Source organism: Brassica napus, chromosome C4 (assembly GCF_020379485.1).
Source record: "Brassica napus cultivar Da-Ae chromosome C4, Da-Ae, whole genome shotgun sequence".
Taxonomy (NCBI): Eukaryota; Viridiplantae; Streptophyta; class Magnoliopsida; order Brassicales; family Brassicaceae; genus Brassica; species Brassica napus.
This window is the reverse complement of record NC_063447.1, coordinates 43,246,619-43,272,427: the sequence shown is the minus strand read 5'-3', so window position 1 is coordinate 43,272,427 and position 25,809 is coordinate 43,246,619. Positions and strand designations below refer to the sequence as shown.

The window sequence follows — 25,809 nt, the reverse complement described above, 5'->3', positions numbered from 1 at the left end:
CTGCATATATAAATCAGCCGTAAAAGAAAAGTAACTCAGCCACAACATAAATTAAAACTCAGCCACAAACTTGAAATACGCAAATTGTTACTAATTTTGGTGACTTTTATAATTTAACTTTGATTTAAATAAACTAATTTTTTCACATTAACTACGTAAATTGTTAATTTTAAGCCAACTCAGTATTGATCAATATAATATTTATCAATCATGTACAATTTACGTTGAGTCAAATGTCATATACTTCTTCCATTTCAGAAACATACATATTTTTGAAAAAAATTGTTTCCAAAAAAATTGTTTCAAAAAGTACCTTGTTCTTTGCATTTTCTATCACTTTTCAGATAACTCGAAAAAATAATTATTAAATTGATATTGGTTTAAAATTAAAAAAAATACATAATTACAAAATATGTATTATAATCGAAATTTAATATGTTTTATAACTGTGTATACAAACTCCAAAACATACAACATTTTTTTCAAAAAGATGGAGTTTTAGTTTCTAGTGAATCAGTTTGTCATATGTCAAAAAAATTATCAATATGGTAAGTGCAAATGCTTAAAAACATTTGTTCTCTTGAATCGTAATCAATATCTTTTATGAGTCTTCAGTGATGTTCATGACTGAAATGTTCTATAATATTCACCCATCTCTTAGAACAACAAAATATCTACAGATGCCTCTTTTGGTCTGCCTCAAGATTATTTTCTTCCCATATAATATTTTTTACACGAGAATATCCTCCAAAATTATCATAAACTTCCTTTCGGACATATAGACGAAGAATTTAAAGAGATACCGTGATACATAGCATTACACAAACATACAAAATAAAAGGCATTGCAATCCAGAAAGAAGAAAAAAACAAATCCACCTTGGTGAGCTATTTGAACAAATAAATGTTGGAAACCAAATCTTGGTCGTCTCTCCACCACTGGTGTATCCCGTGAGCTTCCTTGTAGTCTTCAGAAGCAGTCCGGTTTACAATCAGCTTAGCAGACGGGATCACGTGAACAGGCTCTTGCACGTCCACTGCGTTACTAACTCCCATCGCATCCATCAGCAAACCTCCCAATGAATGCTGCATCGCCATCCGCTCAACGATTCCAGCCCCATACCCAAGTTGCTCCATGTTTCCCCTGTGCTCGAAAAACCCAATGTACTCGGAACACAAATGGTCCCCTGGATTCACATGAATGTCAGGTAGCCACAAAGACAAAGCCTTTAGCGGATCTTCAGACAAGTTCCGCTCTTGCAGTTGCTGCTGCTGATGCTGAGGCTGCTGCGCTTGCTTGAGGGTTCTTGAGAAAGCCAGTCCAGCTGTAACAAGGCTCCCCGCGATTCTAAGCCCGCTCCTGACACGTTCGTTAGAAATCCTCTCGATAGGAGGAGACACAAAGGGAGGGTTGAACAAGAAGGATTTGACGTAAACTCCAGTCTTCGCCAACGTTTTGCCAGCGAGAAGCGCCATCGCTGCACCCATAGAATGTCCCGTTAGCCAGAGGTTTGAAGCTCCTAAAGAAGTAGCCATGCTTCTCACAGCTTGCATAGCGATGTCGAAACGTGATGTACGGTGAAGGCCGTTGCGGATAATGTGGATGTCTAACTCGAGGTCACGAGAAACGGAGTCAGGTTTAGTCAACGTCCCTCTAAAGGCTATGACATAACGGGGAGCTTTAGAGTCAACGGTGGTGATGGTAGTAGTGTCTTGTTGTGGAGGTTTGAATTCGTAAATGGCGCCGAAGATAGAGAAGTCAGCGTCGTCTATAAGGCGACGGATGAGTTTGAAGTGGAAGGAGTCCCACCATGGAGATGCAAGAGCTTGAGAGCCTTCACGTTGAAGCTGACGGTCGCGCTCAACAATGTAGATCCCTTGAACCAAACAAGCTGCGACACAACGTTGGTGATTTTCGTTTGCCCTGGAACAAAGACAAAACAAAGACATATCATCAACGAGAAGGTTAGAGCATTATATGAGAATGAGATTCAGAGAAATGTTTTACCAATCAAGATTAGTGAGGTGTGAGGGTCCACAGAGAGTAAAGTCTTCTCTATCAGAGGCCATTGATCATCAAAATCCCAATCTTCTTCCTCGCCTCTCTTTTTTTGCTGGATCGTTCCCAAAATTCAAAGATAATAACAAAAAGGGCAGTCAAATCATTCAGATCTACAGAGAAAGAACATTCGACATCAAAGACTCAAAGATCGGAAGCATTGAGAATTCTCCATTGGGACTGTTTAAGCCCTCGCCTTGATTGAAGATTCGAAACCCACAATTCACCAAGAAAATGGTTGCAGACCGAATCGGGATTCAAGGAATCACCAACAGATTCGAATCCGAAGCAAAGAGGAGTTTGTAAGCAAAGAATCTAAGAACTCGAGGTATATGCTTAAACAAAAACTACGCCGTTTTATAGATTAAATTATCCAACACGTGCAATCACATGGGTCTCTTTTCTCTCACACGAGACATTTTTAACATAAAGAACTTCGAGAGTTTTGCGTTTAATAGAGTGAAGATAACGTCAGTTCTTCATCCTGTATAATCTTTTTATTCGATCTAAAGATTCTAAGAAGAAGAAAAAAAATACTCTGTCTTTCCTTCACAAGCAGCTTTTAGCTTCCTTTCTTATGCGAACCAAGAAGATCCATTTCAATACGCTTTACTTCTTCCTTCAGCTCTGCTAAAGAAATAGGACTTGCCTCCATCGTCTCTCTGTTGGCTAACAAAACTGAGAGATGCTTAAGACACGTAACGTATTCGGTCTTTACTTCCGGAGAATCTTGCAGCTGACTTCCACAACCAAACTACAGGCAGCAACAGGAAAGAATAAACAATAATCAGTGTCCCAACATTTTCTTTGGTTAGGATGCAAATGAGCTCTAGATTTTAGGTTCGAAAGCCAGTTTCATTTTCTGGAGAAGAGATCAGTTGTTTTACCTCTGTATAAGCTGAAAGACATTGGAGAAGTGCATCTTCAGCTGCATGTGGGTCCCTTTCCTGCAATGTCATGATTCAACATGTTTACACAGTATTTTATTGCTTTAAAAAGAGTCGACGACCATCAATATAAAGTCAAGTCTAGAACTTGGCTTCGGTCATTCTCATCAATAGGCTGGAAGTTTGTATCTGAACATATATTAATTTTTATTTGACAGCTCTGAAACCTCCTATTACAGTACTAACCTTTGCCTCCGGGATCTCATTTTTGCTCGTCTCTAGAACTGCAAGACTCTCAAGAGATCGTAGCTGCAACGAAACAGAAAGGGTCTAAAACACATTGTTCTTAGGAAATCAGAACACAATTATACCTATTAAGTGTTGCTTTTACCAAGACTTACCAATATGACTAAAGCTGCGTGTTCATAATTCCTTAAAGTCTCACTGGATTTTCCTTGTTTCTGCTCTTTGCCCTTTTGGTTTTTCAGCTTAAGCAGAACGTCTTTTGCTATCCTGGTTTCCACCACAAACAAGTTTTCCTCGTCACATTCTTCTATGTTAAGACAAAAGAACAGTAGTTTAAGCTGAGACTAGGGAGCTAATAGAGAAAGATAACAACCTAGATGAGTCTCCAAGATAATCCTTTGCTTTATCTAGTTTAGATAGAGCTTCACTGTTATTAGTTCCTCTCAACTGAGTAGCCTGAAGCATAAATGTCTTCGCCATGTGCAGAAAATTTCCACCTATCTGGATATGTCCTTCTGGAAGTAACTTCTTTTGGGTATTGAGACACCTGAGATGAAAATTGTCATAAAGCTTTAGTTCTATACATTTGAGGATCCTCATACTACTTCGACACACCGATCAAGAGTCTATTATACGCTTACTTTTCAAACAGTTCTTGAGCTTCACTCAGCTGCCCAGATAATTGTAGAGTAACCGCTAATGCTTCAGCTGCAATTACTGTCTCCATTGAGTTCCATCCCTGTGAAAGAATTTATTCATCAACAACTTTAAACTAGAAACATAAAGAACACAACAACTAAGTTTATCCATGCAAAATTCGCAGTGCATAAGCATTACTAAGTCCAAACGTAACCAAAGTACTAGCTTTCCAATTATAGGACTTAAACTTGCGCATTCTATTAAGCATATATCAGCAAGTTGGAACTTTTCTCTTTGGTCCTAGATTAGAAAATGGAGTTTGCAAGGAAAGGAAAAAGATACTATAAAACAGAAGAAAAGTATAATATGTTGAATAAGCTAAAGGAAAGTTAATGTAAGACAAAACCACACCTTTGATAATTCCATCATGTGCAATAGTTTCCTATGTATGTTTTCAGCATCAGCCAGACGATTGGATCGTATATATATCTGGAGCAGCACACGGAAAAAGTGAAACACAAATTCAGATTCACGATGGGTCACTATTCAACAAAAGTCGATGCATTATAAAAAATAGAAAGGAACATTCAAATAAGATGTCAAAACCTGAGAAAGGTATCTCAGTCTCCTAATATATGTCATTGACTCTCCTTGACCATTATCCTACATCACAAAACCATAACTGATAATACAATAAATACAACTGACATAGTGAAACATCAAGATAGCACACATTTCAGTTTATCATGTAAATATTGACATGCCTCAATTATTTTAAGAGAATCCAGGATAAGAGCCTCCGCATCTGTGTCTTTTCCTTGCAGATGTAATACCTGTCGATCACATCAAATAATATGTTACAAAGGAAGTTTAAAAGAAAGATAGATGACAATAACTTAAGATGAACAGATTTCATGGTTATGTGGATCAATATGCTAAGAACTTAAGAACCAAAATAACAAAAAAAAAAAGCATACTGTTTATTACAAGTTTAAAAGAGCTAGTGAAGATTATTAAGGCAACAAGAAAAATAAAACATGACAATACCGTTCCAAGATGATACATTGTCTCTGCATAGTCCGGATGATTATGTCCCAGGACTCGTCTTTTCATCTAGATTAGTATCACAAGAAATAATAAGAAAAAAAATATAGAAACTGCCAAGTGTTAATATAAAAATAATCTGGACATATATACCTTTAAAGCACGCTGCACAGGGAGCCATCCACAAGAGAATTAAAAGTAAGTAGTTAGCATCACAGAATGTAAAGCTTATCATTTGAACTGTTGGTGGCAGTATATCAAGAGATAATTCGATAATATTAAGTACGGTAATCAACCTCGTAGCAAGAACGAGCTTCCTCAAGTTTTCGCTGGACAAGATAAAGCTGTCCAAGGTTGTGTAGAGTAGCACCGACACTGCATTGTTAAGAATATTTTTGGATGAATGAATATAACAAAATTATAAATAGAACTCTTATAATGCTATTTGTCGCGTGACTTCATAATTTGTCATGTCAGGTAGATGCATGGAGGGCAGAAGTGAGCGAACCAACAGGGGCATAGAGTGAAACAACTGAAAAGTACAAACAACACAGCCAGTTTCTAGATATGTGATAGGTTCTTAGCCAAATTTTGAGTGTGATTCTATACATAGAAACTTCTAGAACAGTATTATTAGTTAGATGAATTGACCTAAAAAGAAAAAAAGATTTTACAATGTACGCGAAGAGGTTCAAGAGAACGGCAATCAATATAAGTGTCAGCTTAAAAGATAAATGATTTCTCACCGCACATCTTCAGGACCATAGTACTCCTCCAGTATGCTAACAGCTTCCAGGTATAAGGGCTCCGCTTTGTCGAATTCTTTTTTAACTCTGTATAACTCTGCCTTACGTAGAGGAAGGAAACGATAAAAGCACTTAGTCTAAGAAGTAATAAGCACTATTATCTTAAGGACCTAAACATAAAAACTATAAGATTTGAGTAGAGACCAACCAGATTGTTGCATGCAGATGCAACATGTGGATCCCTCTCTCCAAACCCTTCCTTAGCTTCCTGTATTGCCGAACCAAAAAGCCTCTCTGCCGGTTCCAGTTTCCCCTAATTAGATAAGAAAAAATAATATAGCAAGATAAAAAAATAGGTATTCAGAGGCAGAGACAAACACAGTTTGAATTATAAAAACCTGAAAGAAATGTTCTCTTCCACTATCAGTAAACACCCTCCACTTAGATGTGTGTATGTTAGACACAACCGAGCCGTCCTCAATCCTTTCTAACCCACTCCCATCCGTACTATCTCCAGATCTTGGCTTAATAGGATCATCCTCTGCCAATGCAACGTTCCCACAAAACCCAAGAATTGCTGAAGAAAACAAGAGTGGGATATTACAATCAATCATCACATGACAAAATATCATTAACAATGAGCAGAACAAAACGCACGCACCGGCTTGTCCAGAAAAGATAATCCAAAGCCGAGGATCCAAGAGATGCAACTTCCTTGTATGGCCTCCACAATCATTCTGACACGAAATCTTTGGTTTCACTGCAATGAAACGGACTCCTCTTATATCCAATTTTCACAAGATTCTGACATTTAAGATACAAAACCCAACAAGAAAGTTCAAAAGCTTTTCTATTACAAACTCTTGTCATTAAACAACATTCCTACTCAGACTGAAGTAGGTGCGAATCTAAAAGGCTCAGACTTAGAGATCACATTCAATCAAAGTGTTATACTTTCTTCAAATAGTAGAATGCAAACAGAGAAAAAGACAAAACTGTTCTATCATTGTGTGAACAGCTAAAAGAGAACAAAAAGCATTGGTCAAGTCCCGACATTGCCATAACTGATAGATAGAAGGAACAGAGTCGAATATTGAAGTTACCGGAGAGTGAAGAAGCAAAACTGTTGGAGACGGGAGCCCGCGAAGAAGAAAAGGAATGAGTTCGTCTGAGGAGAGCCGACATAATTCGAGTCATAGACATGTTTGGAGGAGTTTGTCAATTGCGCTCCAGGTGTTCGACGAAATTACTTTTAATATGCGGGGATTTGCTCTCTTATTGGATTGGTCATTTTAGATATTATACCAATTCTGCAAATGAATTAAACCAGATTGTTACGAACGTAAAATATAGCAGCGTCTCAATTGTTGAGTTTGTGAACAAATATGGGATCCAGTATCACTATTTACACAGTAACTTTCACTTTTTAATTTCTATATAAACGATCGTTTATAATACACCATCTTAAAACACAATCTCTTCTCCCTTATAATAAAATCTCTCTCTCTATTCCAGTGTTATCTTCTTCGTACGGGTATAAATTTTGCTCTTATTCAAATTTCCGCGATACAATAAAATTCTAGTTCTTTTTATAACACGTTATCAGCACGATCGTTCTCAGTTTTGGTAAAATTTATTTGTATCATATATACCCTGCTATAATGGTCGGTATACCGTCTGTACTGTTATTTATATTATGTTATAATGGCCAGAATACCGCCTATATTATTTATTAATAATTTAATTAATTTATTGGTCGGCCGAGCCGCCTTATATTCTGTTTATTGTTAATTGGTCGGTCAAGCCGCCTTATATTCTATTTATTGTTAATTGGTCGGCCGAGCCGCCGTATAATTTATTACTCTGCATTGACCGGCTCAGCCGTCGCATGATTTGTTGCCATAATTTTTAATTTTATTAATTTTTATGAAATTTTATAGATTTGATTGACTGTTTAATACAATATTTTCAGACTGATTTTTGGTGCACTCGATTTAACACCAACGGTCACAAAGAAAATTTTTTAAAAATTTTCCCTTTCTCAAACGGTCATGAACAGTGATTTTTATCTATAAATACAACTCATTTTCACTTCATTTTCTCATCCAAAACATTTCATCTTCTCTCAAAAAAAAAAAAAAAAAAAATCGCTCTCCTCCGATTTTTTCATTTCAAGAAAGATGATTCGCGCACTTTTGTTTTTATGTGCCATTTTTATTTGTGTTTCTATTTATGGTTTATTCGTTGGAGAATTTACTCCGAGTGAATTTAAGATGAATATCGGTTTAATTTTCTTTACATCGCTTCTCCTTGTAATCGCTTGCATGATTAATGTAAACGGTTCATTTTAATATTAATAATATTCTAATAATTTTTATTTATGTGCTTTTAGAAATTCAAAATGGCAAACATCGAGAAACTCCAGTTTCCGGCATTAAAAATAACTTGCGAAAATTACGCCGGATGGGTCACAAACGTGAAACCATATCTGGTGATGAAAAAGATAACCGAAACAATTATAATCGGTAACAAATCACCACCCGAGCATATAGTCGAAGCGATAATCTTCCTGAAGAAGCATTTAGATGAAAATCTAACGCACGACTATGCAAACGTCGAGGACCCAGCTGAACTGTGGCAAACTTTAAAAGAAAGGTTCGATAACCAGAGACAAATCAACCTTCCTCACGCTCTAGAAGAGTGGAAAAATCTGAGGTTCCAAGATTTTCAGAAGGTTGAGGATTACAATTCCGCTGTCCTGAGAATAGTTGCACTCCTGAAGTATTGTGGTAATCTTGTCTCTGAGGCAGAAATGATGAATAAAACATATATCACTTTCCACAAACAGCTTCACTTCTTGCCCGAAATTTACAGAAAATGCGGGTACACGAGATTTTATGAATTGATGGTTGCGCTCATGTTAGCTGAAAAGAACAATGAGCTCTTAATCAAAAACCACAATTCACGACCTACGGGAGCCAAAGCATTCCCTGAAGTGAATGCTACGGCGATAGAAAATTCGGAAAGGAGAAACCAGGCCAATCGAGGTCATGGCCGCCGTTTCAACAACAAACGTGGAAAAACTTACAATCCCAAATGGAGGGGATCTAACAAGTGGGTTAGACCCGGGCAAGTTTCCAAGGGTAAAGAAACTCAAGAGGATACCACCCAGAAGCGTGAGACAGTGTGTTACAGATGTGGCTGTAAAGGACATTGGTCCCGTACCTGTCGTACTCCTTCACATCTCTGTAAGTTATATCAAGAGTCCACGAAAGGCAAAGCTAAAGAAGTGAACCTCACTGAAAACTTTGAAGGAACATCGTACCTCGATGCCTCCGACTTCGCTAATGAGCTGGACTAGATTACTCCTGAAGAGAGCTGAAATGCTTATAATAAAACTATTGAATAGTTTTCAATATTGTCATATATAATTATTACATTTCCTGTTAAACAAATAATGATGTTTTTAACGTCGCCTTAATGTATAATTATTGTGTTTTTTTCCTTATATGAATGAATTTTATGTTTCCTTTTATATTTATGACAATTTCAGAAATGGATCATAATGCTAATGGAGCAAAATCCAAGAAACGGATTCATGAAATATGCATACCAGATAGTGGAACAACGCACACTATTCTGAGACAAAAGAGATATTTCTCTGATATAAAACCGACAAGAATTGTCGTCAATACAATATCAGGTCCTGCAGACGTGATTGAAGGAACTGGTAAAGCAAACTTTACTTTGCCGAATGGAAAAAAATTTTCCATAAATAATGCTCTATATTCTCCAAGTTCTAAAAGGAATTTGTTGAGTTTTAAAGACATATATCTTCACGGATATGATACTCAGTCTGCAACTGAGGATGGAAAGAAATACATGTATGTAACTTCTGAGAAATGTGGCAGAAAACACATATTAGAAAAGTTTCCAGAACTTCCTTCGGGACTACATCATACTTATATCGATGAGATCGAATCAAATCTTTTAGTAAAACGGAACCCAGAAGAGTTCACATTATGGCATGATCGCCTTGGCCATCCAGGCACTACAATGATGCGTAAAATCATAGAAAGTTCACATGGTCATTCACAGAAAATCCAGGAGATTTCTCAAGGGAATAAAATGACATGTGTTGCATGTTCTCTAGGAAAATTGATCGTAAGGCCACCGCCAACCAAAATCGATAAAGAATCACCAAAGTTCATTGAAAGAATTCAAGGCGATATATGTGGACCTATACACCCACCTTGTGGACCATTCCACTATTTTATGGTATTAATTGACGCATCCAGTAGATGGTCACACGTTTGTCTATTATCGTCTCGAAATGTGGCATTTGCGAGATTTCTAACTCAGATAATCAAACTGCGAGCACAGTTTCATGATTATACTATTAAAAGAGTTAGACTAGACAACGCTGGTGAATTCACATCCCAAGCATTCAATGACTATTGTATGGTAATGGGAATTGAAGTTGAACTTTCGGTTGCTCATGTTCATACGCAAAATGGTTTGGCTGAATCTTTAATTAAGCGTCTGCAATTGATTGCAAGACCATTGATCATGAGATCAAAACTTCCAACCTCTGTATGGGGACATGCCATTTTGCATGCAGAAGCACTCATTCGGATCAGACCGAGTGCATACCATAAGTATTCCCCACTACAGTTAGCGTTTGGTCGAGAACCAAACATTTCCCACTTTAGAATCTTTGGTTGTGCGGTATATGTGCCTGTAGCACCACCACAACGTACAAAGATGGGACCACAAAGAAGATTGGGAATATATGTTGGTTGTGATTCTCCATCAATTATACGATATCTAGAACCACTGACTGGTGACGTTTTTACGGCACGTTTCGCCGATTGTCATTTTGATGAGAAAGTATTCCCAGTTCTAGGGGGAGAAAACAAAAATGTAGAAAATGACATCAAATGGAGTGTACCTTCATTACTATATCTTGACCCTCCTACTAAAGAGTCTGAACTAGAAGTTCGACGAATCATGCATTTACAGAGTATAGCTAATCAGCTACCTGATGCATTTGCGGATACCAAGACGGTAACTAAATCTCATATACCAGCCGTGAATGCTCCTGCTTGTATCAAAATATCAAATGAGCAAGGGAAAGCGGACGATACACGAGAGTCTAAAACACGCCTGCAGCGTGGCAGACCTGCTGGTTCTAAGAATAAAAATCCTAGAAAACAAAAGGATGTCAAGGTAAATGACACATCTAAAATAGCAGAAAGTATTTTGGAAGAAACAAATAATGAGGATACTGAGAAAGTTGAGCATCATGAGTCGGAAAGTAATCATGAAATTTCTATCAACTACATCCATAATAGAAGGATATGGAATAGAAATGAACAAAATGATCTTGATGATACTTTCTCATATATTGTGTCAAGTGAAATAAATGAAGAAATCGATGATCCAGAACCAAAATCTGTCTATGAATGTCAAAAGAGACATGATTGGGAACAATGGAAAAATGCAATACAAGCTGAACTTGATTCGCTTAATAAACGAGAAGTATTTGGATCTATTGTGCTCACACCTACAGATGTGAGACCAGTTGGGTACAAATGGGTTTTCGTTCGAAAACGAAATGAGAAAAATGAGGTTACGAGATACAAAGCTCGTCTAGTGGCTCAAGGTTTTTCTCAAAGACCTGGAATCGATTATGAAGAAACGTATTCTCCAGTTATGGATGCAATCACGTTTAGATTCCTGATGAGTCTAGCAGCTGATAAAAATCTAGAGATGCGTCTCATGGATGTTGTTACAGCTTATCTATATGGATCATTAGATACTGATATCTACATGAAAGTTCCTGATGGATTTAAAATGCCAGAAGCATTAAGTTCCAAACCTAAAGAGTTATGTGCAATAAAATTGCAAAGATCATTATATGGGTTAAAGCAATCTGGACGTATGTGGTATAATCGTCTCAGTGATCATCTAATAAAAGAAGGATACGTGAATGATCCTATATGCCCATGTGTTTTTATCAAGAAAACAATATCCGGATTTGTAATAATCGCGGTTTATGTTGATGATCTTAACATTATCGGAACTCAAAAGGAAATACAAAAGGCATCAGACTATCTCAAAGGAGAATTTGAGATGAAAGATCTTGGACAGACACAGTATTGTCTTGGCCTACAAATAGAACATTCACAAAATGGTATATTCGTGCATCAATCCACATACACTAAAAGAGTGTTGAAACGATTTAACATGGATAAATCAACTCCTCTTAGCACCCCGATGGTCGTTAGGTCACTTAATATTGAAAGTGATCCATTTCGACCACCTGAGGAGAAAGAAGAGATACTTGGTCCGGAAGTACCATATCTAAGTGCAATTGGAGCGCTGATGTACCTTGCAAATTGTACACGGCCTGATATATCATTTGTTGTGAATCTTTTGGCATGATTCAGCTCATCTCCAACTCGAAGACATTGGAATGGGATTAAACATATTTTTCGTTACCTCCAAGGGATCATTGATTTAGGCTTGTTTTATCCTAAAAGTTCAAAAGGTCAAATGGTTGGTTTTGCAGATGCATGATATCTTTCAGATCCACACAAAGCCCGATCGCTAACAGGATACGTTTTTACGATCGGAGGCATTGCTATATCTTGGCGTTCCCAGAAACAAACGCTCGTGGCTACTTCTTCAAATCATGCTGAGATCATTGCACTCCATGAAGCAAGTAGAGAATGTGTATGGCTAAGATCAATAAGCCGACACATCTGTTCAAGCAGTGGGATTGGCAAAAATACGGAGCCAACTATTCTATATGAAGATAATGCAGCATGTGTTGCTCAAACAAAGGACGGATATATTAAAAGCGATAGAATGAAGCATATTCATCCGAAGTTCTTCTCATACACTCAAGAGCTCGTGAAGAAGAAAGAGATTGAAGTAAGATATGTTCAATCATGCGACAATGCAGCTGACCTCTTCACAAAATCACTTCCGACTTCAGCATTCAGAAAACATGTCCATAACATTGGAATGCGCCATCAGAAGGATCTATGACTGCTCATTCGAGGGGGAGCTTACGTAGTTGTACTCTTTTTACCTTACTATGGTTTTTCCCATTAGGTTTTCCTAGAAAGGTTTTTAACGAGGCAACATAGACGTTAAGCAAAAGACGATAGTGACACCGGTTCCCAAGGGGGAGTGTTACAAACGTCAAATATGGCAGCGCCTCAATTGTTGAGTTTGTGAACAAATATGGAGCCCATTGTCACTATTTACACAGTAACTTCCACTTTTTAATTTCTATATAAACGATTCGATCGTTTATAATACACCATCTCAAAACACAATCTCTTCTCCCTTATAATAAAATCTCTCTCTATTCCAGTGTTATCTTCTTTGTACGGGTATAAATTTTGCTCTTATTCAAATTCCTGCGATACAATAAAATTCCAGTTCTTTTTATAACACAGATCAATTTAATTTGGTTGGCATTTAACTTGTATCCAGCCAAATCCAAACTGAACTTGAAGAGAGAAACTTATGCAAACCGACAAGCCAAAATTCTAACTAAAACTATTTATTAAAGGACCATTTGGTCCCTGGTTGATTATAAACCTTTTGTAATTTGTATAATGAATCAATCAGCCCTTTTCCATGGACATTTTTAATTGCAACCGAACCAATTTAACTGAAATCTAAAATCGAGACAAACAGTGATAAGTATTAAAAAACCATTTCTATAATATCCAATGGGCTTTTCAAAAAAAAAAAAAAAAAAAAAAAAAACAATGGACAATTCTCTTAGATAAATTTTTTTAAGTTTTTGTCACAAAAATAGACCCCAAAAATTAAAATGACCAAAATAAAATTTTTTATATTGAAAATTTTAAATTATTTTAATTTTTAAAATTTGAAATCCTATCTCCGAAACTCCACTCCTCAGCTCTAAACCTTAAACCTCACCCCTTAACTCTAAACCATAATGTCTAGATTAATTGACCCTAGAGGTATAAGTATATATTTACTTTTTTGATAAAAAATTTAAGTCTATTTTGGTCATTTTTATTTTTAAGGTATATATTTGCGACAAAAACTTTTTAGGTTTATCCTAGAGAAAATTCTCTAATCTTATCCAAATACAAAAATTATAATTTTTATAAATAATATTATTTATATTTAATTTTAAAATAATCAAATATCTATAAATATAATTTATAAATCAAATATAAATTCAAATTATTTAAATTATCCAATATTTTATCTTTTTGACATATCCAATATTTTTCATCTAAAAACTGAACCAAACAAAAACAAACAAAGTCTGATTTTATGGTATTAACCAGTTCAGATTTACTATCTAAACCAAACCAAAAGAACCAAACCACACTTTATTCATAAATTGATACAAAGAGATGTTTTCAATGGATGTGAAACAATAAAAGCCATAAGAACAGAGCAAATCTCTTGACTTTGTTCTGAGACAATGCTTGATAGAGAAACATACAAACGTTGAACCATGCAAGAAACCCAAATGGAGTGAACATTCTTCAACAATCTTCTTTGATCTGATCAAGGTTTCCAGAGGATTGTGGTCTCTGCAATCATGGAAGTCACAATGTAAGGATCCATGTTCGAAGCTGGCCTCCTATCCTCAAAGTATCCTTTCCCTTCTTTCTCTGTGTCGCGTCCTACACGGATTGATGCTCCACGATTCGCAACACCCTATACATCCAACACAAACCAATCACAACTTCAGTTAAAATGTAATGCAACCTTTAACTATTTGAAACCCACAAAGTGTTGGTTAGTTAGTTAGTTTACCCAGAGGAAAGTGTTGATGTCAGCAGTCTCGTGATGACCCGTGAGACGACGCTCATTGCCTTCACCATAAGCAGCAATGTGTTCCTTGTGTCTCATTCCCAGTTTATCGATTGCCTTCTTGATAATCTCGTAACCACCATCTTCCCTCATTGACTTGGTACTGAAAACAATCACCATTTGTGTTTTAACATGAATCAGCATCAAAGGATCAACTACAAATGCAGATTATTGAGATTTATGAGTACCTATAGTTGCAGTGAGCACCAGCACCATTCCAGTCACCGGGAATAGGTTTTGGGTCAAAAGATACCACCACACCAGCAACCTCTGTGATCCTCTGTTTTTAGAACAAGCAAAGAATGTTATTATTCAAAATCTATACAACAGTTACGTTATTGGAGTTATAATGTTTAATCGTTAAGGCTTGCCTCCAAAATGTAACGTGCGACCCAAATTTCATCACCGGCCGAGATACCAACAGCTGGACCAACTTGGAACTCCCACTGCCCTCAACACAAAAAGACTTGGTAATTAGTACTTTATGCAAAAGATTTGTTCTTTTGATTCTTGAATATCACAATTAATTATCAACAAGAAAAAGAAAAAAAGATCAAAAAAAAGATTTGATCTCTATGATCATAAATTAATGTCAAATAGAAAATATCAGATATTTATAAAAAAGGATCTAAATTTCTTGTAGGTTACGGAAACTACCTGACCCGGCATGACTTCTCCATTGATGCCACTAATGGTGATGCCAGCGTATAAGCAGGCCTTGTAATGAGCATCAACAATGTCTCTACCAAAAGATTTATCTGCTCCAACACTACAATAGTATGGTCCCTGCAAAGATAAATTTCACCTTAAGAATTTAGTAAATCCGAACATCGAAATCGAAAAGATTCAAAATCCATGTATCAATCGTCTTCTTCACCTGAGGACCGGGGAAGCCACCAATAGGCCAACCAACAGGCCACTTCACATCTTTCTGAAGTAAAGTGTACTCTTGCTCAATACCATACCTGGTTTTCAAAGTAAGATCTCATTAATAACTACGCATTTTTACAAGAACCGGCTAAAACGATATTAAATAGGGACTCACCATGGCACTTCAGCTACAACATCAGGGTGGCTAAAGACCTTAGCCGCAGCGTGTCTTTTGTTTGTTGGGATTGGTTCGCCCGCTGGAGTGTAAGCATCGCACATGACCTGATTATTAAAACCATTAAAAGGTTATGACATGTTGAAAAATATGGCTGCAACAAGAAGAAGGATCAAAACTCACAAGAATGTTGTTGCCTCTACGGAAAGGATCTTTGAATATGGCTTGAGGGCTAGAAAGACATAATACAAAACATAAAAATGATTAATAAACAAGAATCTGAATAAAATCATAGAGAAATGTTTATGCAGAAAATTGGTATGATATAAGATCAGAAAGAAACGATTATTAACTATAAGATGACTTCACTGTCTTCACCAGGAGCTTGGCCTGTGCTTGAGCCATCATAGTTCCACTTTGGTAGCTCCGAAGGGTCACTCACTGGTCCAGGAAGAGTCTACAGATAAACAAGATTTACTATAAATCAAACTTTTAGTAATATCAAAAATAGAAATAGATAAAAGTTACAAATTACCAAAAATAGCTAGAGAAAGAAAAGTTACCCTGGCTTTGCTTCTCATATCCATTCCTGAACCTCCAACCCTGATTTGGCATATGAAATAACACAACAATAACATTTTTTTTTTTAAAAACACTCTTTAGGAACAGAGCCAGAAACAGAGCAGACATAGTTTTACAGCAGATTTTGAAACAGTAGATTTAATCAGAAAACTAAACAAAAAAACTACCATGATAACATAAACAAATTGGATCTAAAGGACTAATAAGAAAAATCGAAGGACTAATAAAATGAAAATTAAATATGTGTGTTTAGCAGAATCTACTCCATACAAACCCCAAAAATAGAGTTAAGAGTTGGAAAAACAACATGAACCCATTTAATTTACGGTCAACGTGAGAGTGCATACGATCTAATACATAAACAACAAAGATTTTGGGAAGAAAGAAGACGAACCATATGTATTCCGCAATGATTTTGTCAGTGGTCTCTGAGAGGTTAAGGTTAACGAGATCTGTAAGAAGACTCATGGCTACGAACACCGAGATTGGTCGATAGTAACAGCTGAAGCAAATGACAGATAAAATCGAATAAAATCTTCTCGTGTTTTGGTTGTGTATTGATATTGGTGGATGTGAAGAGTACTTATAGAATAAGAGGGTGCAGAGATCGAGAAAGTTGGTGACGTGAAGAGTTAGAAGACTTTCTGGCTCTCCACAAAATACCAAAATTACAAAACGTAAAAATCGGAAATAAAATATTAAAGATTCTCCTGCGGCCCAATGGAATCTTATCTATTTAGTAATGTTTAATCTTATATATTTAGTATATACTTATGTATTTTTGTTTTTTCAGACATGTACACACAGGGTGACACTTTCCATGAGATATCGGAAAAAAACATTATTTAAGGTAAAATCCATTTCTATATAATATTTCTAAAAAGCGGCGGTAGGAATTATGAAGATACTACTTATCAAAAATTTACCAGTTCTTTTAAATACTATATTTTTATGAATATTTTTACGAGATTTTGATAATTTTTATACTAATAAACATTTTATTTAAAAAATTTGTATAAAAAAGAATTTGGTGAAATATTACTGGAAAATGATGCTGGTGTAATCTTTCAAAATTACGTGATTTTTGGTGTAATATGTCCGAATAAGAGTTATAAATGTTAACATTGGAATATAATTGAATCATTGATTCCTTAACTGAAGAAATATCTATTTTTGTTGGATAACATCTACTCCCCTTTATGTGTGTTCTCAGAAAAAAAACAACAACCACTCTCCTTTGTATACACAAAAATTCTCTTTTATATACAAAAATTCCTTTCATATACAAAAAAATTGATGTTTTGCCTTTTATTTTCTATTTGTAAAAATTGATTTTTATTTATTACTTGATATATTTTGCTTTAAAGTTAAAATAGAAAAAAAAAATTAATAACTTTATAATGTTTCCAAACCACACAAAAAAATATCTATAACTCTATAATATGAAGGTTTTATATATACATATAAATATGGTATAAAAATCATGGAAAAAATAGTTTTTTTGTCATCAAGATAAACAGTCTCGGTTAAGACTCTACCAAACATGTGACTTAGTGTCTATATACCAGCGGATGACTCCGAGCACCGCGTGCAAAATTGTCGGTCTTTATGTTTTGAGTCCGCGCCAAGGTTCTGAAGCTTTCTTTTATCCTCTGTAAAATAGTTTAGATATTTATTTTAAAAGGTAAAATAATATTTCCCTAAATAACATTTTGAAAACTCTCGGCAACGAAACAAAATCACAACTATTCTGATATGTAAAACTAAAATACAAGTATTCAACGATATTTTAGTTTTCTTATAAAAATGTCATATTAATATTCAAATTTGAAGTGATCTTGGTAACCAGGGCGAAATATAATAACCAACAAAACTTTAAAAAAAAAAAGAGTTATGAAAAATTGAGTGTTTTTAGCTAAAAATATGCAGTCTCATTTGTCCCCGAGTGATATAGCATATCTGAAATCATGAAATCTTTTCTTAAGTTCTTGTATCTCCTTTAATTTTGTCGAAAAAATCGGCCATGGCTAAAGTACCACTAAAATTGCTATCAAGTCTTTGTAGTCCATCTCAAAGTGCTGACATGTCGAATGACACACCATGTTTTCCGTTGTCCAGCTTAGCGCTTCCAACTCCAAATGCAATGCGGATTCTCTTCGTCTTTGATTTCTTAAACCTATAAGTTATTTTTTCCAGTACTATCTTTCTACATTCATCCACATTCACTAAAGCTCGAAGTAGAGGTCCAAGAACCATCTACCGAACATATATCCTTAAAAGTAAGACTTGAGATGTTGCTACTGATGTTTCGCTCAAATCAGTAGTTGGTTCATTTAATGTGAATCATGCTTGGCATTCTCTTATGCATCTATGATCAGCTCAAGTGGGTCTATATCAACCACTATAAATAGTTACTAGTTTAAGACCCGCGCAACCAATATATAAAACTAATTTTTATCTATTATTATGTATTTGTATTCATTTACGTATTATGTATATATAATTAAATTAAAATAAATACATAAATTAAAACAATACATCTTGTTTATTTTTGATAATTTTTGTAAATAAATCAAAACAATCATTTTATTTATTTTATATGGTATATAACTAAATTCCAATGACATGGACATAGATATATAGTATATTTTAATATAAATATTTATTATTGAGAATTCATACTCATATGATAAACACAAAATTTCTAATGTGCGATTTTTTGAATGCAAATTTCAAAATTAAAATATTAAGGTTTCAATATTTTTTCAATACAAAATTAGAAATTATCATATTTAAGTATTTTTCTATGTTATATAGTTTAATTTTAAAAAATATTAATATATAATATGAATGTCTAGTAAATGAGACTTCATATTCATACGATTTATGATCATTTGTATTTTCTTATTACCAAAAAAAGTTAAACCATTGATCACAAAATTTTAGTGTGAGACATTTAACGTTTTTAGTAATTTATAGCCGTTTTAAAAATTCAAAATATAACATATAAGAAAAAATATTATTTTTTATTATATGATTAATGTGGTTTTTTAATATATTTTAATAATATAAATTAAACAAAAAGAGTCAAGATACAAAAAATATTATCAAATATTTATTATTCATAATCATTGATTGTCATATATACGTTAATTAAATTAGGCAATTCCGTAACTTTTATTTAAGGAAAGTGCGAAAATATTATTTGTACACTATTTATCAATGTGATAGTTAGTTTAATAAAAATTTAGTATAATTTAAGATGAACCAACCTATTTCTCTAAAAATTCTGAATTTCATTCTCATGGTGACACGTGGCTACAAAACAATGTTGTAATATATAAGGGATATGAACAATATTAATTTGATTTTACCTAGAAAACAAAAATATATACTTATGGTAACAAGTGTATATTTTTTTAATTATAAACAATATTTACAACGAAAATTAAAGAAATACTGTTAGGGAACTATTAGTATTTGTTTATTGCGAAAATTTAGCATATTCATTGTAAACTTCAATTCTTCTAGCTTATTTCTTTGAACTAACTAGATATTTAATTATATTAAATTTATATATTTTGCATAAAGATAACTGCAATCAATACTTATTCTCTGTTGTTATTTTAATTACTCAAAATGTAGATTTACTAAATTACTTTAGAATATATATATATATATATATATATATATTTATACATATATACTCTTCAAAAACTTATACGAATTATTTATCAAACCAATACAAACTTAGGATAGCCAATAAATATATCAGTTTTATAGCTTTAATATTTTAGCCTATAAAATAAGCTTTAGTACCATCAAATTTTTTCAACAGCACAAATGAACTACGTGTATTAATATTGTAGTGAAAATTATATTAATACAATTATTTATTAGTGATGTCAAATTTTTATTAAAATGATTTTATTTTACATCATTTCTCTAAGTAATCTGAACACAACTTAGTACATGTATCAGTTATGTAAGTGTGATGTAAACTCATATTTTGTATAATGTTTTTCTTAAATGATGTAAAGTAATATATATTTGTATCAATTTTGTTGAAATGATGTTATATAAATTGATAATCATCATTTACTATAGTTGATGTTGAACTAAACATTTTGTATCATTTACTAATAAACAATTCAAATTAATATCACTTATTTTTTAAGATGCTACTTAAGTGATGTACTACAGTTTTTGAAGTGTAAGCTTTAGTACCATCAAATTTATTCAACTGCACAAATGAACTACGTATATTAATATTGTAGTTAAAATTATATTAATACAATTATTTATTAGTGATGTCAAATTTTTATTAAAATGATTTTACTTTACATCATTTCTCTATAAGTAATCTGAACACAAATTAGTACATGTATCAGTTATGTAAGTGATGTAAACTCATATTTTGTATAATGTTTTTTAAAAATGATGTAAAGTAATATATATTTGTATCAATTTTGTTGAGATGATGTTATATAAATTGATAATCATCATTTACTATAATAGATGTTGAACTAAGCATTTTGTATCATTTACTAATAAATAATTCAAATTAATATCACTTATTTTTCAGATGCTACTTAAGTGATGTAATACAGTCTTTTGAAGCGTAAATACTAATTAATATTATAATTTAGTAAATTTTTAAATACTTATATCTATACATGAATTTTAACTCTTGATTAGTACTGTTCACTTATGCAACTTACATATTTAACACTTTTATATTTTTATTGTTCTCAAATAATCATATAAGAAATTATAAAAAATTTAAGAAATATATTTACCAATCTTAGAAAACAAACAGAACTAAATACAATTAAAAAATGAGTTTGATTTTATCTATTTAAGTTCCTTTTTCTATGACAAAAAAACATATTTTAAATTTAATTCAGCAGAATTAACGAACCCAACATACACCAAATAAATAAGTGAACAATCATATTTTCATACGTATATTTTACGTATAACTAAGTCAACATATTATTACTATTATATTGACAACAACATATTATTATTTAAAATAATCTATATATATTCATATATAAAAGTATATTTTTATAAATAATGAAAACAAGTTGATTGCAAATTATTATGATTTATATATTTTCAATATATATACATGTACATGAACACGACAAAATCACATGCCAACACTTACAATAGTTTTTCAAATAGTTTTTAAAAATAGTTATGAAATATTGAAAATGTACGGAAGGATTAATTAATTTAAAAGTTATTAAGAAATTTTTATATTATAAACAAAATAATGTTTTCTAGTAAAATTAAAATTATTTTAGCACTCACGTAAATATATAAAATAAAAATAAGACTGATGAGATAATGATCATGATACAATACAACTCACATGTCACACAACCTAATAATAGTTTTTGGCAAATTTTCTACATTAAATTTAATTTATTCGATAGAAAATTAATTAGAAGAGTAATTTTATCTATTCTAGGTTTTACACAAAATGTCTTGTTTTATATGTTTTTGGTAAATGAATTCTCATAGACATTAAAAATGGAAAAATAAATACAAATTATAAGCTTGATGCATTTTATTGCCAATTTTTAGAAATACCAATAAAATGCTCTTGTTAGTTTAAAATTTAAATGTATATTTTGTGTAGAAATATCAATGAACGCTTTCTTTTTTGGATGATTTTTAATATTATTTAACTTGTCTTTTTAAGGTCTATCATTTTTTCTCCCGCCTTGAGTAGATCTAATTACCGCTAATTTGCTTCAGTATTATAAAAGAAAAAGTGATCTATTATTACCTTCCTTCCTCCCGCATTTCTTCTCTTGCGTACAAATGAATAATTATCTCAGTAGCACTCGTTTATTTGAGCTTACTATGATGTAGACTCTTAAATGGCCCTCGTTTATTTGTTAATTTAGTATTACATTGAATTTATTTGTTAATATAGTACTAAATTGAACTCATTATCCACACATCTTCGATTTCTCTCCGGCCATTTTGTGGATTGAAATAGTTTGTCAACATTAAGAATCAGCTGAGAAATTAGTGAATATTTTACGGTGTCATATCGACATCACAAGGTCATTCTTGTCCTCGAATCTTGGCTCTTGAGTCTATTCTGGAATTTTTTTCGACAATGACTTTTTGTCCGGAAAATTTTACGTATTAACAAGAAATCGAGTACCAAAGATAAACTACCGATGCTCAAAACTCTTAGCAATACAAAGAGAACCAAATATTCTAAATGACTTCGTTTCCTTCTGTGGACCATACAGAACCTTTTTATTGGTCAAATGGACCATACAGAACTTATATTGATATACTTAGAATAAATTGAAAATATGTCATGTCCAATTATAAAGTTGAGTTTTTCAAAAAAAAAAAAAAAATATTTATAAAGTTGAGTAGTTTTTCTATGGTTGCATGTAAGAGGCCGCTCTTGACCGGCAAGGCATTATTGGTTAGATGGCCCACCCGTGGTGTAAGATGGGTTGAAGTTAAGCTTCGTTGATTATTATCTGTTTGTTTAAAATTCTGTGAAAAAGTCTTTGCGTTTTGACTAATAAAGTCGTTGATTTACTCTCATCACACAAAGGTGTTTATAAAAAATATTATTAAACGCTCGTAAAAACAATGATAAAGATGCATAAGTTTATATAGAAAATAAATCAATCTAATTTCCTAAACTAATATAAAATAGTATATAATAGATAGTAATAAGTTTCCTATTATAATATATTAGGACCGGCCCGCCCTACGGGCGGGATGAATATTTAAAAATAGTTTAAATTGTTAGAGTAAATATTTAATATAAATTTTTATTAATTAAAAATATAAATATTAGGTAAATTTTGTACATGTTTTTTTAATACTAAATAAACCATGCTATGTTGATAATTAGTTATGTTTTTTTTTCTTAGGATGGTCTTACATCATTTCTTTCTGAATATTCATGTTGTTGCACTGGAAGTTATTATTATATAATAACTTATGTGGTGCATTTTATACTTATTATAACTGATTATTTATATATATAAGTGAGAAGTTATTAGTATTTTGTAAGTTGTGATTGAGATGTAAGAGTAATTTGTAGGCTAAAAATCTATTATTATGTTTGATATTTATTTTGTTTCAAATTATAAGTATTTTGGGTTAAAAATACAAATATTAAGAAAAAATCTTTATATATTTAGCATTTAATTAAATAGTAAAATTTACCAATGATAAATTATAGGGAAACTATCTCAAATAGACATTTTTAAGTTAAAAGTAATAATCTGGTGATAAATTATAGGTAAATAATTCTAAACAATCATTTTTTTATATATTTTGACAGATATAACTAAATTTAAATGATATTAACATAAATTACTTTTTTAGGAAATTGTTTTTGGGCAGAAATGATATTAACATAAATATATAATGTATTTTAATATAGATATATATTAAATGAAAATTATTAATCGTATGGTTTTATGATTTTATGCATCTTTTATAACAAAAATTGTAAGCTCGTGATAACAAAAAAATTTAATGTGAGAATTTTAATAATTTTAGTAATTTAGAACAGTTCTTGAATATTCACTCCAAATCATCAATGAAAATTTTGAAAAAAAAATATTTTTATATGGTATATACTTTAATATATATATATATATATATATATATCTATTTTTTAATATCTATTAAATGAAAATTTTCACTCATATGTTTTACGATTATTTATATTTTCTACAATAAAATTTTTAAACCCTTGATCACAAATTTTAATGTGGGAATTTGAATAGTATTAGTAATTTATAGTCATTTTCTAAAATTCAAATAATAAAATATACGAAAAATGTAAATTTTTATTATATGGTTAATATGATATGTTTATTTTATGTTAATAATTAAACATAGACGATGGAAGATACGGAAAAATTGTTATTAAGGTTTTGAAACAATTTACAAAATGTAAATTATATTTATATCATGTTTTGTGAACATCACTAAAGATCTTCAGACTAAAATTAATAAACGTGTATAAAGTCCAGAACATTTCAGTTTTCTTTTGTGATTTCATGTACACATTTTCTCTTAATGCTTTATTCACCTCTTCTTTATTATCTTAAAACTTTATCATCTCCATAACCCTCGCAGACAATCTCTTCCTTGCCTATCAAACATTAAAAATGATTTAATACTTTTTTTGTCACAAATATATAGGTTCTGATGAGTCCTCTGACGCAAGTATGTGGATATAACAGAAGTACAACACCCTGTAAAGTAGATGTACATGTTATAATTCTTATAAAATGTGTATCTGCATGTGTGTTGTGTGAAAGCACCCATTGATGTGAAAGCTCGCATGATATTGGATTCTCTGATTAGTATAAAATAGTTCGAGGTTTCTAGTTAATAAACATGAGCAATCAGAAAGAATCAGATCAAGAAACTGGCGAGCTTGAAGATGGATTTCTTCATATCCTCCTCCCCTCTAGAAGAAACATTTATCAATTTATATCAGATGATTCCCATATTTGGACATTACAACAAACAATCTCAAAATATTATTTACAAAAAAAAATTTTTTGGGTTGTTGGTTCCAAACCCAAACGTTCAAACTTTAGGGAAGGTGGTTGGCTTATCCGTCAAACACACTGAGACAGAGGGTCGAATCAATGAGCAGTTGAGAAGATGCACTATGCAAAGTGCGAAGAAGCTGCATGCTAGAAGAGCCGCAAAAGAGTTTGACAGAAGTTGTTAAAAAATAAATAAACTTTTTAGCCATTCCGCATTGGTGGACCAGCACTTCCCTTTCTTTCTTTATTTTAGAAATGGCTTTTGGAACTTCCCACAAACCAAAACTCTGTACATGTTCGTATTCTTTCTCCGGTTTACTGCTTTGACACAACAATTTTCAAGCTCGATCGACCTGCACTCAAGATAGAAATATTAATAAGACATTTGATCCATTCAAATGTTTTTGTCCCTATTCATAGTTTGAAGCCACTTATAGAGAGGACTGTGATAGAAACACCATGTAATTGTAGAATCCCAAATACTGCAAAGACTGTGACTGGAAACACACATGATAAAAAGAAAGTGAAGCAGAGTCATTAAACAAATATTCTAAAGCTATAACTTCAGGGATTCAGCCGGAGCTTAGTAGTTGTGTGTCTAGGCCCGCAGAAAGGCCATCAACAACACTGAGGCAGACAGGCTTGTCCCTGAAATGGTTGGAAAGAGGTATCTTATCGTACACTAAACTTGGCACAAACATATAAGTTACACGTTAAAAGTTTATGGAAGCAAAATATCAAATACTTATCATCAAGCTTTATGGTTTCCTTGCGGCGTTGAGTGCTCTGGGTGTCTTCGTTGTACATGGTTTTGTTGCTCCTAATTTCTCCAACTATATCTGTTAACCAAGATAAACATAAACACTACTTATTGTTGAAATGAATAATTATTATATGGTGTGCTTGTAGTGAAGCTTTAGCTATTCAAACCTGAAAAATGAGTGTTGGTATTGGCAAGTGACATGAGCTACTCGTATTGCGGAACCTCAAGCTCTCCCTCGGGAGTCAGGGTCAGCTTAGTTGTGTCTGTTACCTCCACGAAAGCGGTATGGTCCGTGAATTTAATAGAAACGGCTGCGTCAGCAAACTTGAAGGTTGGATTGCTTCTCGGAATC

General features: G+C 32.8%; 3 protein-coding genes across 5 annotated transcripts; all 3 read right to left on the bottom strand.

Annotated features, from left to right (window-relative positions):
• Positions 1-743: 743 nt before the first annotated feature.
• LOC106353015 (GDSL esterase/lipase At4g10955) lies at positions 744-2,381 on the bottom strand. 2 transcript variants are annotated; one of them, XM_022711540.2, is made up of 3 exons: positions 2,240-2,381; positions 2,008-2,132; positions 744-1,923 (listed from the first exon to the last, which is right to left on the bottom strand). In XM_022711540.2, exons 2-3 carry the CDS (start codon positions 2,067-2,069, stop codon positions 888-890), a joined length of 1,098 nt encoding a protein of 365 aa, XP_022567261.2. In that variant the 5' UTR covers positions 2,070-2,132; positions 2,240-2,381; the 3' UTR covers positions 744-887. The 2 variants fall into 2 exon arrangements, with proteins under 2 accessions (XP_022567261.2, XP_048610736.1); XM_048754779.1 differs by having other exon boundaries at positions 2,008-2,113; positions 2,240-2,375.
• Positions 2,382-2,391: 10 nt separating this feature from the next.
• Positions 2,392-7,013, bottom strand: LOC106353014 (kinesin light chain-like). Of its 2 annotated transcripts, none has more exons than XM_022711539.2 (17): positions 6,724-7,013; positions 6,282-6,380; positions 6,019-6,197; positions 5,829-5,933; positions 5,621-5,757; positions 5,171-5,249; positions 5,028-5,039; positions 4,878-4,943; positions 4,595-4,663; positions 4,437-4,493; positions 4,242-4,319; positions 3,833-3,930; positions 3,565-3,738; positions 3,347-3,458; positions 3,192-3,254; positions 2,946-3,005; positions 2,392-2,812 (listed from the first exon to the last, which is right to left on the bottom strand). In XM_022711539.2, the coding sequence occupies exons 1-17, from the start codon at positions 6,821-6,823 to the stop codon at positions 2,621-2,623; spliced, it is 1,680 nt and encodes a 559-aa protein (XP_022567260.2). In that variant the 5' UTR covers positions 6,824-7,013; the 3' UTR covers positions 2,392-2,620. The 2 variants fall into 2 exon arrangements, with proteins under 2 accessions (XP_022567260.2, XP_013648139.2); XM_013792685.3 differs by having other exon boundaries at positions 5,621-5,721; positions 6,724-6,996.
• Positions 7,014-13,994: 6,981 nt separating this feature from the next.
• On the bottom strand, positions 13,995-16,786 carry LOC106410718 (glutamine synthetase cytosolic isozyme 1-1). The gene is made up of 11 exons (XM_013851289.2): positions 16,522-16,786; positions 16,109-16,148; positions 15,899-16,002; positions 15,729-15,777; positions 15,546-15,652; positions 15,378-15,465; positions 15,158-15,286; positions 14,872-14,946; positions 14,689-14,780; positions 14,444-14,603; positions 13,995-14,344 (listed from the first exon to the last, which is right to left on the bottom strand). The coding sequence occupies exons 1-11, from the start codon at positions 16,593-16,595 to the stop codon at positions 14,192-14,194; spliced, it is 1,071 nt and encodes a 356-aa protein (XP_013706743.1). The 5' UTR covers positions 16,596-16,786; the 3' UTR covers positions 13,995-14,191.
• Between the last annotated feature and the right edge of the window lie 9,023 nt (positions 16,787-25,809).